The sequence below is a fragment of the Phyllostomus hastatus genome, unplaced genomic scaffold, assembly GCF_019186645.2.
Source record: "Phyllostomus hastatus isolate PE091 unplaced genomic scaffold, TTU_PhHast_1.1 phas_contig_40, whole genome shotgun sequence".
Lineage (NCBI taxonomy): Eukaryota > Metazoa > Chordata > Mammalia > Chiroptera > Phyllostomidae > Phyllostomus > Phyllostomus hastatus.
This window is the reverse complement of record NW_025333872.1, coordinates 37,228,716-37,242,691: the sequence shown is the minus strand read 5'-3', so window position 1 is coordinate 37,242,691 and position 13,976 is coordinate 37,228,716. Positions and strand designations below refer to the sequence as shown.

The following is a 13,976-nucleotide window of genomic DNA, read 5'->3' as shown; positions in this document are numbered from 1 at the left end:
TGGAGAATGGATTAAAATGAGGTGAAAATGAGGAAAGGAAATGCGTAACAAAGCTGTTGCAATAATACTGGTAAAAATTAATTGGGGCGTGAGATAAAGCAGTGATGGTGGGAGTGAGTGAAAAAGTTTGATTCAGTAGATATTTAAGAAATAGGGTTATTAGTATACTTAGTAACCGATTAAGTATGGAGGGAGGAGTAGGATAGAGGAGAGAAAGGAGTCTAGCAGGATCCTGTGATGTCTAGATAAGTGGGCAGCCATTAATGTACAAAAGGAACAAAGAATGAACCAGGTTAAGGGGAAGGTAATGAGATCAGTTTCGGACATAAGCAAGTTTAGGGTGGCTGTGAAGATCTCAGACAGTGTAACCTTGGCATTTGGGGATAAAACACTGAGGCACAGCTTAAGGGTCTGGGCTCCTGGAGATAGAGATTTGGGGATCATCAGCCTGTAAACAGTTGGAGCCATGGAAAAGGGTATGCAAATTGTGCTGTGCTTAGGCATGTAGTCTACTCCAGAATCCAAGAAAAGTGAAAGTCTATGATTGTGGTTTTATGATTTTTAGTGACTTTTTAAATGTGAAATCTTCATGAAAATATATAAATTTTAACATAAGACTACTGAACTGAGAATTCAAATTCCATAGATTATGATACTTGGAATAACTGTGAAGTTGTTGCTAGACATAATCAGTCACTCTTACTTCATGTCCTGTACTTGCCAAAATAAAGAACTGCATATATTCTGCTTGCCAAGGTAAATAAAGTTACATTTTAAAGCTTGTTATATATTTAATAGCTAGTGCAGTATTTAATGTAAAAGAAACAAATGAAGCTTCAGTTAACCACTTTTTCTTTAGTGTTTTTTAAAAATCAAAATTATGTTGATTTTTATTGAAGAACTAATAAATCTTAGAATAACTAGTAAATTAGTATGCTCTCGCTTTCAAATTTACATGATTTTTTGTTTGTCATCCTTTATCCTTAGTACTTTACAACCTTTCCTCAAAACCAGTAATAATCATTTTAGTAATTTTATTAACTTGCAATTTTTATTGTTTATAACATGTAAAAATATTTTTAAAATTGTAAATAAAATTCTGATTAGTCAAACTACTTCACTTTTTAAAGAGATAAAACCAAAACTAAATAAATAAATAAACTGTAAGCTTAATACATTTATGGAGTTATATCATCAGACTAGATAAGTATTATTCTAACAGGCTTTCTGCTTTATTTTTAACATCATATATATATGATTTTCCATCATTTACCGAATGTCCACATGTGCAGTGGAATGAGTTTATGCAATAAATATCAGTGTTTTAAATAATTCATCACTATCAATAAAGTTGATTGAAATTGATTATAAGGTCACTGATAATATTATCAGTTAGTATTTTATAACAATATCTATTTAGCCAGCTAATATTAAATATTAACAAGCTGGTATTTAGTTTAATAGAAAACCTTCCAAAATAAAAAGTAGAGGATAAATACAGTAAAGAAGGGATGAAAAAAGGAAGATGGTTAGCATGACTAATATTTGCATTTCACAATGATAACTTGGAACGTTTTCAGAGAGGACAAGAAGCCACAAAACAAACCAACCCAGACTCAATGTATTCTGTAAGGAAAAACATCCTTGCTTTCGCTAATGAACCCATCAATGCTAAGACAGAAAAGTCAAAATAAAAAAAGAGGGTATTAGTAGGTATCATGAAGGATTGACTTCATCCTACCCAGAATAAGACTGTAGAATTTTGTTTTGATTTTAGTTTTATTCTCTTCTAAATAATTCTGTTTTGAATTGATTTAATTAATTAATTAATTTTTTGCTTTATGGTTAAATATTTGGTTCCTGTAGAAAGAGAGAATGAATTAAGATATTTTATATATTGTAGGAGTAGTTTTGACAGTGCAGTTATTTCTTTCCCAGGAGGTTTTTTTTAGGTCTAGGACTTGAAATTCCATGTATAGGAAAAGTTTTCCTTTCCTGTAGGATATCATCAGCATTTCAGCCAGTGATGCTATCACCACCTTGAATGATGGTTAATACATTTCATACACTGTGGTTTAAAAAAATCTAACTCCTAAGAAACTTGGAAGCTTGGTGAAAAGTATCTGGCTTGATTTTTTTCTCTTTCTTTTCTATTTCATATAAACTATGATCAATATATACATATGTATTAAAAAGAGCAGAGACAGAAGATTATGTACATGAGCCTTTTAGACAGCCAGAAAATTATGGATATTGATTTTTAACAGTACAGAATTAAACATTGATGGCATTAACAACCTATTATCTTAAATCATGACAATTCTGTACCCTAGTTATGCTCTAGCATGGAAAATACTTTTGTCACATTATTTATCTTTTTAAAATCTGTCCTGAGATGATGAAACACAGATCTGAGGTCTTTAACAAGCTCACATACCTTCATTGCCAGTGTTGTAGTGAAGTGTTTCAGACACTGTGCACAGATCCCGAGAAGGGCTGCGTAGGTTCGACTCCAGTGAACTACGGCATGACAACAAGCATGGGTCAGTGACCTGGGGGCAGTTGTCTGAGCAGACGTGGGTTCAAGGAAGGCACTTATGGGCGATTTCTGTGTTTGTGTGTGTAGGAGGGATACATATTTATCAGTGGCAATCTAGAATTAATGTTTTATACCTATCCCGGGTCATGGAATGCTTACCAAAATCTTGACAGTCTGCCGCTTATCCTCCCCACCCTTATGAGAATGTTACATGCTTTTGATAAAAGTAATGATTCATTATGTTGTATCTTCTTTTCTGCTGTACCAAGAATCAGCATAAAATAAGGGAGGAGATAAAAGAAATGATAACATTCAAAGGAAATTTCCAGCTATCTATATGTATTTGGTGTCATTACAGACTCTTAGAAAAAAAGAAAGCCTGTAGAATTTGGGATTTCTGAAATAAGTGCCCACAGCGCTTTGCCAAGAGATGGCAAAGAGCTGAAACGTAAGAGTCCTGGAAAGGAGGAATGAAGGCAGAATAAATCTGTATCTGTATTCAACTGAAGTGAGCAGCATAAAAAATGTGGATTCCAAATTAGATTTTGAAAAAAGGAGAAAAATAACCACCGGTACATAAAGCAGAAGTCCAAAGGTAGATAGAGGCTGTTGCCTTAATATTACCAGTTCCATAAACAGTCACATTCTAATACTTTTTAAAATCTAAACCAGACCAGCACATCATCTTTGAAAATGGTATAGAAAATACTTTGGAGACCTTTATTTTGTCTTTTGATTCTTCTGCTTTTGGCAAGTAAAGCCCTTCAGTAATGCTAGTATTACTATTTCGTGATTCCTGGCCGCCTTTCAGTGTTCTCTCAGCATTCATCAGTCACCGCCAGTAATCAAGCCTGTGGGGGTGAGGCTGTGTAATGTTTCTCACCAGAGGCATGTCTTCAGTCCAAGCTCTGGCTAAGCTGGGTGGGAGCTGCCAGCACTGTTACTATGATTAAGAAAGGAAGATACTCATGGTAACAGCATACAGCTTTTCTTTTCAGACAGTGTATCTATCTTCTCTATGATTTGCTTCTCATTCCAAGAAAACCCAGGGGTTTAACTGACATTAAATATTTTTCATTATACCTCAGGTGGTCAACAAAAAAAGTAGTACTAGAAGTCTGTAATTGTCACTTGACATTATTCCGTAGCTTTCCTTCTTTAGAACTCATCATTTTATACTTTAAAACATATTGCCACTTTTTAAAAATCTATCTGGTAGAAATCTGATAAATCCTTTAGTGCAGTGATTCTCAGAACTGACTAATTGTTTTAATCACTTGGGAAGTTTAAAAATAGTAAACACAGCCCTGGCTTGGTAGCTCAGTTGGTTAGAACATCATCCCAATACACCAAGGTTGAGGATTCAATCCCTTGTCAGGGCACATACAAGAATCAGTTAATGAATGCATAAATAAGTGGAACAGCAAAGTTCAGTGTTTCTCTCTTTTGTCTCCTTCCTTCCTCTCTCTCTTAAAAGATCAATAAATAAAATAATTAAACACATTTCGAGGCTTCATCCTGTAATTGAATTAGGATGTCTGGAAACAGGACTTAGGAATCTATTTTTCCTTAGGTGAGTGAGTCTGGTGGTCAGTTAGCTTTGGAAGGACAGATCGGGCTCATTTTTATCAGCAGTGGCATCATCACCAATCCAAACCATTTTCTATGAAAGCATCAAAGGAATTGCTTAACATCGTGAGTGCATAGAAGATATCCTGTGTCTTAGTCCCAAATTCTATTTCCAACATTTGTGTATACCACGTGTCTAAGTGGAGAGATTTTCTTTACTTCTCTGAATATCACTAAAAGTTTTTAGAAATAACACATTTAATTTCTGTTAAATTTATTACAATGCATTCTGCTTTTAGTTTTTTTTTTAGATTATTTATTTATTTATTTATTTATTTATTTATTTATTTATTTATTTTTAGACAGAGGGGAAAGGAAGGAGAAAGAGAGGAAGAGAATGCATTCTCAATGTGTGGTTGCCTCTCATGTTCCCTGCATTGGGGAACCTGGCCTACAACCCAGGCATGTGCCCCGATTGGGAATCCAACCAGCGACCCTCTGCTTCACAGTCCGGTGCTCAATCCACTGAGCCACACCAGCCAGAGCTGCTTTTAGTTTGTTATTCATCTCTTTAGCTAACACAACTTACTACAAACTAATGATATATTGGCAATAATGAATAGTTAGGAAGACAACATTGTAAAATACACTTGACTCTTGAACAACTCAGGGGTTAGGGGTGCTGATCCTCATGCAGTTGGAAATCCACATATAACTTTTTGACTTGCTCCAAAATTTGCTATTTCCTGATACCCCCGGGGATTAGTTTCAGGACCCCCATAGATACCAAAATACACAGATGCTCAACTCTGTTATCTAAAATGACTAGAACAATGCATCCATGGACTCCCAACTATAGATTAAAAATTACAGATATTTATTGAAAAAAATTGCATGTAAGTGGACTCTCACAGCTCAAAGAGTTATTTAAGTGTTAACTGGTTCATTTAGGATTTTTAAATTTTGCTTTTTAAATAACCCAAGACACTGCATTCAGTAAAATTTCAATCATTGAATCAAAAAATGGGGATTATGTTTTTCTCACTTTCCAATTATTCTACATATTTTATTTTATTTTATTATTTTATTTATTTTATTTTTAAAGATTTTATTTCCTTATTTTTAGAGAGGGAAGAGAGGGAGAAAGAGAGAGAGAGAGAGAGAAACATCAATGTGTGGTTGCTGGGGGCTGTGGCCTGCAACCCAGGCATGTGCCCTGACTGGGAATCGAACCTGCGACACTTTGGTTAGTGCCCACACTCAATGCACTGAGTTACGCCAGCCAGGGCCCAACATATTTTAAATTAATTTCACATTATGAATTTGTAGGTCTACATTCAATCTAAACAGACTAGACTCTCATCTCGTACTTACATGCTACTTACAAGTACGACAGTACTTGCAACACTACAATTCATATTTTACCCGGTGTAATTTGGTTATTTCAGTTGCTTACAAAATCAATTCTAAGACTTTTACTTTTGGCAGCAGGGTAAGGGGGAAACAGAGGGAGAGAAACATCGATTTGAGAAATACTGATTAGTTACCTCTCACACATGCCTTGACCAGGGACAGAACCTTTAACCCAGGCATGTGCCCTGACAAGAGATTGAACTGGCAACCTTTTACATTGTTAGAACGATGCCCACCCAACTGAGCCACCCTTGTCAGGGCTAAGACTTTTATGCTAGTTTTAATATCTCATGGGGAGGCTACTTCTTGTCTTGGTAATCTACTGAAAATGAATAATTTCCATCTCATGGAGTCATGTACATGTTTATTTTGAAGTATTGGGTTGGCCAAAAAGTTTGTTTGGCTCTTTCCGATGGCTCTAGTAGCACTTGTTGTCTTTAACTTCATACAAAACAATTTTGTTAGATTGTATTGTTAGCTGTCATATCAGTGTGCATTAAAAAAAACATCAAAATTGGTGAGTTTTTGTGTAGCCATTTTAATATTGGAGAGGGAAAGAAATACACAACATTTTCAGCATATTATGCTTTATTATTTCAAGAAAGGTAAAAAACTCAACTGAAACACACACAAAAAGATTTGTGCAGTGTATGGAGATGGTGCTGTGACTGATAGAATGTGTAAAAAGTGGTTTGTAAAGTTTCATGCTGGAGATTTCTTGCTGGAAGATAATCTACAGTAGGTTGGATAAACCTGTTGAAAGTGATAGTGATCAAATCAAAACTTTAATTGAGAACAATCAACATTATACCATGCGGGTGATAGCTAACATACTCAGAATATCCAAATCAATAGTTACTGGTGAAAATGTGTCTTATTTTCAAGGAAAACCCTTTGGCCAACCCAATGTATACCAGAAGTAGTTTGGATGTACTGTTTTCTTGGTCATGTGTTTTCAGCAGTCAGTCATCAAGAACTGGCTGTTTTCTCAGGCAGGGACCATTCAGATGCTCTGCCTTCAGCAGGACTTTGCTGCAAGCTCTTCATTCTTCCACTTCAGCCATGCTCTTTACCATGGACTGTGTGGAACCTTATTGTTTGGTGAGCCCAAGCAGCTCTTAAAGTAAACAATCAGTGGCATATTTTCCTCTTACAACATGTTTGTATTTCCTATTCCTATTTTGTTAATATTCTTGAAAAATCTTATAAATGTTCTTTTCTCTTACAATCCTTTCAGTGGGCTTTCTGCTTCCTATTTCAAAGTAAAGATTAATTATAATATTTTATGATTATTAAAAAAGAAAACATTATACTAAAATACATTAATATAATACTGAAAGCAAGATCTAGAAAGTATGGTAATTCCTTGACCATTTTAAACATTGGTTGTTCCTTTGATGAAATACAGTGACAAGAACACCTGAGAGTTCAGGGTCAAGTCACCTCACTGATTATTGGAAGAAAGGCGGGTCTAGTTAGAACAGATTAAAAGCATTGAGTTCCTCACTGGGGAAAGGGGTCAGTGTTATTAAGTATCTGTTTTCAGTTATACAAAAGATTGTTTAAGGGTAGTGCTACAAAGTTGAACAAAAATAAATTGTATTAAATTTGTTAAAAATTTAAAAAATATTTTAAAGGTATAAAAATGCTAGAATGTACAGTACTACACATCTTTAAAAATTGTGTAGACACTTTCACTTGGTGTTAATGGTTTGGTTGCTGACCTTCCTGGAAGGTAAGGGATTGTTTTGGCGAAGTCTCCTCCTGATTGTGTTTGTGGTATTTTGTGATATTTAAGGTGAAGAGGCTACTAGCCTAAATGTACATATTAGTTAAATTTTAGTTAGACTGTTATACAAGAAGGCCCAAAACCATGGTGACTTAAACAAGGTAAATTTATTTGTCATCTAACAGTGGAAGTAGGCAGACCAGAGACCATGACCCATCTCTGGATACAAAGAAGCTTTCTAGTTCTCACTGTCCCCGGGCTAGCTGGGGAGAGAGTGTGGGGCATGAATTTGGGGATTGTGCCTCCTTCCTTTTTAAAGGTACATCATCAGAGAAGTTGCACTGTAGGCTGCAAGGAGGCTAAGAAAGTTTCTACTTGGGTAGCCATGTGGTTGGCTAAAACTGGGAAATCTTATTAAAAAGGAAAGAATGAGGGAAAATAAAGGGGAAAAGAGTTGTACACTTAAAAATTTAAGAGAATAAATTTCATGTTAAGTGTTTTTATCACAATAAACATTTTTTGAAAAAGTAGAGAGTGAATACTGATGGACAATTAGAATCCTCTGCCATAACATGAAAAAAGATTTCACTATTTGGACATAAAAGTAACATGACATATTCAGACCATAATCCACAAAGACCAATAGGCAAACCTTGTGATTCATTCAGTCTTCTCTGACATATGCATTTTCTCGGCAGCCCTCAAGATCATATAACATTGCATTGGACTAAAGGCAGTTTAGATAGATGAATAGTTATCTTGAGTTCCCTTTTCTCCATTAGAGCACACCTTGCACAAGTTCTCTTGTCTGTAAAAACATCTCTGAACCTTTGAAGAAGTAAGCACAGGGCTTAACTTTGAGGAATAGTTCTTACAGTGCAGATCTGCATTAGCAAGGGAGCTGGTGTTGCTTCTCTTGAGATTCAGCATCTCAACCATAAACAGGGAAGCTGCCCAATATGTAACTTCCATGACCATTACTGAGCACCTACCTGTTTGTGATGGACTGCTAAACACTTCCACATCCATCTTAAGACAAAGAAATGAACATAACTACCACAAGCTTCAGAAGAACCACTACTTCATGATGCACATTTCTCCCTCAGGGTCCTGTGAAGGTTTACATGAGCTTGGTGACTGCTGTGTTTAAAGCAGAAACCCTAGCTGTAAGAGAGTCTGGGGACTATAGTGTAGCCCTTTACACCCAGGTGTATAGGAAGTCATGCTAGAAGCAATTTATAGTTCTATAGCATTTGCCATGTAGAGTCTCAGATAGATGTTAGTCTAGTTTTCTGCATTTACACATGCAATTGACTCTATTTCTGGGGAAAACTATTATGTTTAGTTTAAAATGCTGGAAGCTGAAAGTTATTTCCAAGAAATATTTTATGTCTAAGCCACAACTTTATTTAGTACCTGTCTTGGAAATGTCATTGTTGTGAGAATGAAAATAGTCATACATTTTCACTTATACTACTTCCAGAAATAATTCAGAAATAATTTAATTAAATACTGTAACTGTCTAATGGTTCCAAATTTACATTTCTACCTACCCATGATTAGACTTTCTCTCTTCTTTCTTAAAATGTAGGATTATTTCTTACCAAGCAGCTAAGCAGTAATAAGGGCATTGAAGTAGCAGATGGATTGTAAAAACATCCTTTTCTTCAAATTATTTTAGGGAAAGGGACCTCTTAACTTTCAAAACAACAGATAGGAACAACATTAAGTAAATGGCGGATATATAATCAAAATTAAAATTATCCCCTGTATCTGTTAGATATTGTCATGTTATCAAAACCACAAAATCTCAGTGACATACAACAATAATTATTTATTTCCCACACTTCTGTGGGGTCAGGTGGGGTAGCTCTGAGGATGTTGGCTGCTGGGCTCTAAGCTCAGGTTAGGTCTGGGTCTGCTTGACAAGGCTGCTGTCCTCCGTGGACCAGCAAGCAAGTCAGGTCACACAGTTCTAAAGGAATGGCGAAGGCACAAGAGAGCAAGCAGAACCACCAGTCCTCTTAAGGCCTAAGGTTGGAAGTGGCTTAGTTTAAATTCAGCTCACATTTTATTGACCGAAGCAAGCCGCATGTTTACATCCAAAGACAGAGTGGTAGGGAGTATGCTGTGCCTTTTGTGAAAGGAACTGTGAAGTTACGTGGCAAAGAACATTGACACAGGAAAGGGATGAGGAATTGGAGCCTAAATCAAAGTCTGAATTTTCAAAAGGTTTGGGCGAAATTCTGTGGTAACCCTAACACTTCTGTTTTCTCATTTGTGACTAATACATTATCATTAAGCCTAGACACACGCTAGGCTGATGCTGACTTAATCTCTGTGATTGAGATATGTAAATGAAATAAATTTCTCAGCTGTGAAGCTAAGAGAGGAAAGGATGGGCACCGCCCATATTGCAAGTTAGAATTGCATGATTCATTACTGTCTTATTTTTAAAATATTATTTCAAGGAAATTTTTTAAAAATCTTATAAATACAAAAGAACTATTTGCTAATATTTAGTGTTTACTCACAAAATCAGTCCAGTTTTACATAACTATTTATTATTAGATGCGTCACTAATTCTAAAAAGGCTATGATAAAAGATAGGTTTTATGGAACAAGTTATGCTTCCTGATGAAAGTGGAAACTAAATATAGATTATTCTTTTGACTAAATTTCTTGTAATAGGAATGATGAATAAGAATATGGACAAACAGCCCTGATCAGTGTGGCTCAGTTGATTGGGTGTCATCTGGCAAAGCTGAAGGTTGCTGGTTCGATTTGTGATCGGGGCTAGTGCCCGAGTTGTAGGTTCAGTCCCCAGTTGGCGCATATTGTGAGAGGCAGCCAATTGATGTTTCTCTGTCACATTAAAGTTTCTCTCCCTCTTTTTCTCCCTCCTTTCCCTTCTCTCTAAAAATGGATAAAATCTTTAAAAAAAAGAGTATGGACTAACAATATTCGACTTAGTATTACTAGAAACTAGAATGTTCTCTGCTGAAGTAAATATGAAACAGTAAGTTTTAGATTTAATCCTGAATGAATTAAATAAGACTTTTAAAAACAGATATAATCGACATGTGACATATTAGTTTCAGGTATACAACAAAATGGTTCAATATTTGTATATATTGTAAAATGATCACCACAATAACTGTGGTAATGGTGTAGTTACAAAATTTTTTATGATGAGAACTTTTGTTAATATCTATTTTTTTAGCAACTTTCAAATGTGCAATACAATATTATTAACTGTAGTCACCATTCTACACATTATATCCCCGGGACTTATTTATTTTATAATTGGAAGCTTGTATTTTTGATCCCCTTTGCCCATTTTACCCATTCTCCACTGCCCACCTTTGGCAAATGCCAATCTGTCATCTGTATCTATGAATTAAGGGGTATTTTTTTAGATCCCACATATAAGTGAAATCATACAGTATTTATGTTTTTCTTTACAATTTATTTCATTTAGCATAATATCCTCAAAGTTTATACATGTCGCAAATGGCGAGTATTCCTCTTTTTTATGGCTGAGTACACCATATCTTTTTTGTCCATTAGTCCATCAGTGGATTCTTAGGTTGCTTCCATGTCTTATGAATCTTTTTGAATTAGTGTTAAATAAGATTATTTTTCATAATGTCTCAGATGTAGTATATTTTGTTGTACAAGAAGGAAATGGTGAGATAACGTTTTGGATCCTAGAAATGACTAATGGTGAATTCTTTTCTTAGGAGGTTGTTTGCATAAACGTCACGCTCACAATAGAAAATGGTGGTAGAGAAATGGCACTTTTCCTTTGAATACAAGAAAATGCACCCAAATTACTAAAGCTGGAATTATGATTTGCTTGGTATTCACACTAATTTTAATTACAACTAACATTGAACTCTTGTTAAAAATCAGGCACACTCTCAAGTGCTTTAGAATTATTATGTAAATTTAATCCACAAACTACCTGATGAGGTCAAAATTTTTATTATCCTTTTTTTACAAATTAAATAAGTGCAAGAAGTTCATGTTCAAATTTTTTATAATTCATATGTATTACTTTTAAAAACAAATAAAATTGTAATCTTTTTAAATTGTACTGTCTATAGGATTAGCAATTCGAGAACAGTCTGTTCAATACTATTGGTAAGGCTTTTCCTCCAGAGCTGTATTATTGGAAAATCTGAATTCCATCACCTGCCTTGGGCAGGTAGCTTAACATCTCAAAGCCTCTGTTTCCCTTGCAAAATGACTCTAATTATACTTTTTTTATTTTTCAAAATTATAAGGGAAGCAAATAAAATATGTGAAAACAACTTATAAGTCATAAAGTATTATATAAAGCTAGGCAGGGATTTATTATATAATCAAAATCTTAAAAATTCACAACTAGGATATTGTAATTAGATGTTTTCTAGACAACACATGGCACATTCATTATCAAAACATTACAAATAAACATATACAGATATAATACTTATTCAGAAAACCAAACTATTTTATCTTCGTGGCATCAAGTTCCATTCTTAATCAACGGTACATAAATTGGCAGTGCTGCAACTAAAGCCAATTCTATATTCTAAGACACTCTATTAAAACAAAATATGTTTAGTAAGCAGTACCTTTATTTATATGCAATTTTGTATTACCATTTGTTGATGGTGGTTTCTCACAAATGTCTGTGGAATTAAGATTTTTAATGTTAAATAATATTTAAATAAGGGAAAGACTTTATTTTGTTCACTGTTATATCCCCATTGCTAGAACATTGTCTGGAGACATAAATATTTGTCAAAAGAATGAATGAAATGACTCTGATAATTGGAGAGGAGACTTTAAGAACAGCTGTAACACATAAAAATGTTAAACATAAATACTGGTAATGAGGGTAATATTTTGAAATTTCTTTGACTCGCTTATGTTTAGCAGATTTATCATGTCTTCCTGTTTGCTTTACTTAGGGACGTGCTGCCTTAACAAAAGAGAAAGAGGAATTTGCTCATGAACATGAAGAAATGAATAACCTAGAAGACATTGTTCGAGAAATAAAACCAACTGCTCTCATAGGTAAACTCTTCCCTCCTTCCTGCAACCCACATCCAACCCCATTGTCACCTGATTAGTTTTCTTACTAAAATTTGTAGGCATCATTTAGCCTTTTGAAATTCTCCCCTTTGGAGCTGACAAACAAAATTACATATTCAGCGAAGCAACAACACCCCACAGACACCCAGCTTTGCTATTTCATGCTGTCTTCTTAATCTCACTGATCCCCACTGAAGTGTGTGGCCCCCTCTGCCAGCTTTGTCAGCCTGTCAGTACCTGGCCTGTTCAGAACTTTTCTAGGCCTAATTGCTCCAGATAGATAGTGGTTTTGAAAAGGGAGTGATTTTGCCCCCAAGGAAACATTTGACAATCTCTAGAGACATACTTGGTTGTTATAACTGGGAGTAGAGGGGAAGTCAGGGCTACTGGCGTCTAACAAGTAGAGACTAAAAGTGCACAGGAAAGCCCCTTGCAAAAAGGAACTGTCCCACCCAAAACTGATAGTGCCAGGGTTGTGAAACACTGCAGCAGACCCTCCTTGAAGACAGGGACCATATTTTACATGTCTTTATATTGCTCATATACTTCATGCATGTGCACAGTAAAATGTTTATTATGGTCAAGTTCAATGTGGTTGAAAAACTCAAAGGAAGTCATTAAACTTTATCTCTTTATTTTGTGTGTATATGTCAGTGCTTACTTTGTATCAACTTCCATTCCTAGAAGCTCTTGTGAAGCAAAGGACAACATTGAGAATAATGATGAACCATAATAGAAACAAATACTCCAAAACTGGAATTGTAGGCCACCTTTATTATTGTGTTTTACAAAATATGTTCTATCAGACATCTTGCATTTTGTCATTTATATTGTGCAAATTATTTTGTTCTTCTGTTAAAATTCTTTCAATCATCTTCGATTTTAAATTGAATTGGATAATTATCTTAAATGTTAGCAGTAGTTTATAAAACACAATTACTTTATAGCATTAGAGACTGAAAAAACTCATATATTTCTTACAGAGTGATAATATATATTAGACACATTTTAATTTCCTGTTATAAATGCCTTAATCAAAATTCCTAGTGGTTACTCACCAGCTAAATGTATTATGAGTCAAGTGAACTTTTTGGCTTGGCCAAAAAGTTTGTGTGGTTTTTTCCGTAAAATAAAAGACACATTTTTCCTTTTCACCAATAACTTTATTGATTTGGATATTCGGAGTATATCAACTATCTCCAGCATGGTATAATGTTGATTGTTCTCAATTAATGTCTTGATTTGATCGCTATCAACTTCAACTGGTCCACCTGACTGTGGAGTATCTTCCAGCAAGAAGTCTCCAGCATGAAACTTCACAAGTCACTTTTGTCACGTTCAATCAGTCACAGTGCCTTCTCCATACACTGCACAAATCTTTTTTTGTGTTTCAGTTGCATTTTTACCTTTATTGACACAGTAAAGCATCATATTCCAAAAATACCACTTTTCTTCTATTTTCAATATTAAAATTGCCACACAATAATTCATTTTGATTTTTTTAAATGCACACTGATATAACAGCCGTCACAATACAATCTAACAAAATTGTTTCAAATGAAGTTAAAGAAAACTGAGTGCTAGTAGAGCCATTATACAGAATAAACCAAATAAACTTTTTGGCCAACCCAATATAACCCT

General features: G+C 34.8%; 1 protein-coding gene across 2 annotated transcripts in view; it reads left to right on the top strand.

Annotated features, from left to right (window-relative positions):
* Positions 1–13,976, top strand: part of ME1 (malic enzyme 1) — a 170,534-nt gene that overhangs the window by 141,800 nt on the left and 14,758 nt on the right. For both annotated transcript variants that reach the window (XM_045843851.1, XM_045843852.1), the window contains one exon: positions 12,212–12,317. In XM_045843851.1, the coding sequence (XP_045699807.1) occupies positions 12,212–12,317 (106 nt within the window). The remainder of the gene's footprint in view (positions 1–12,211; positions 12,318–13,976) is intronic.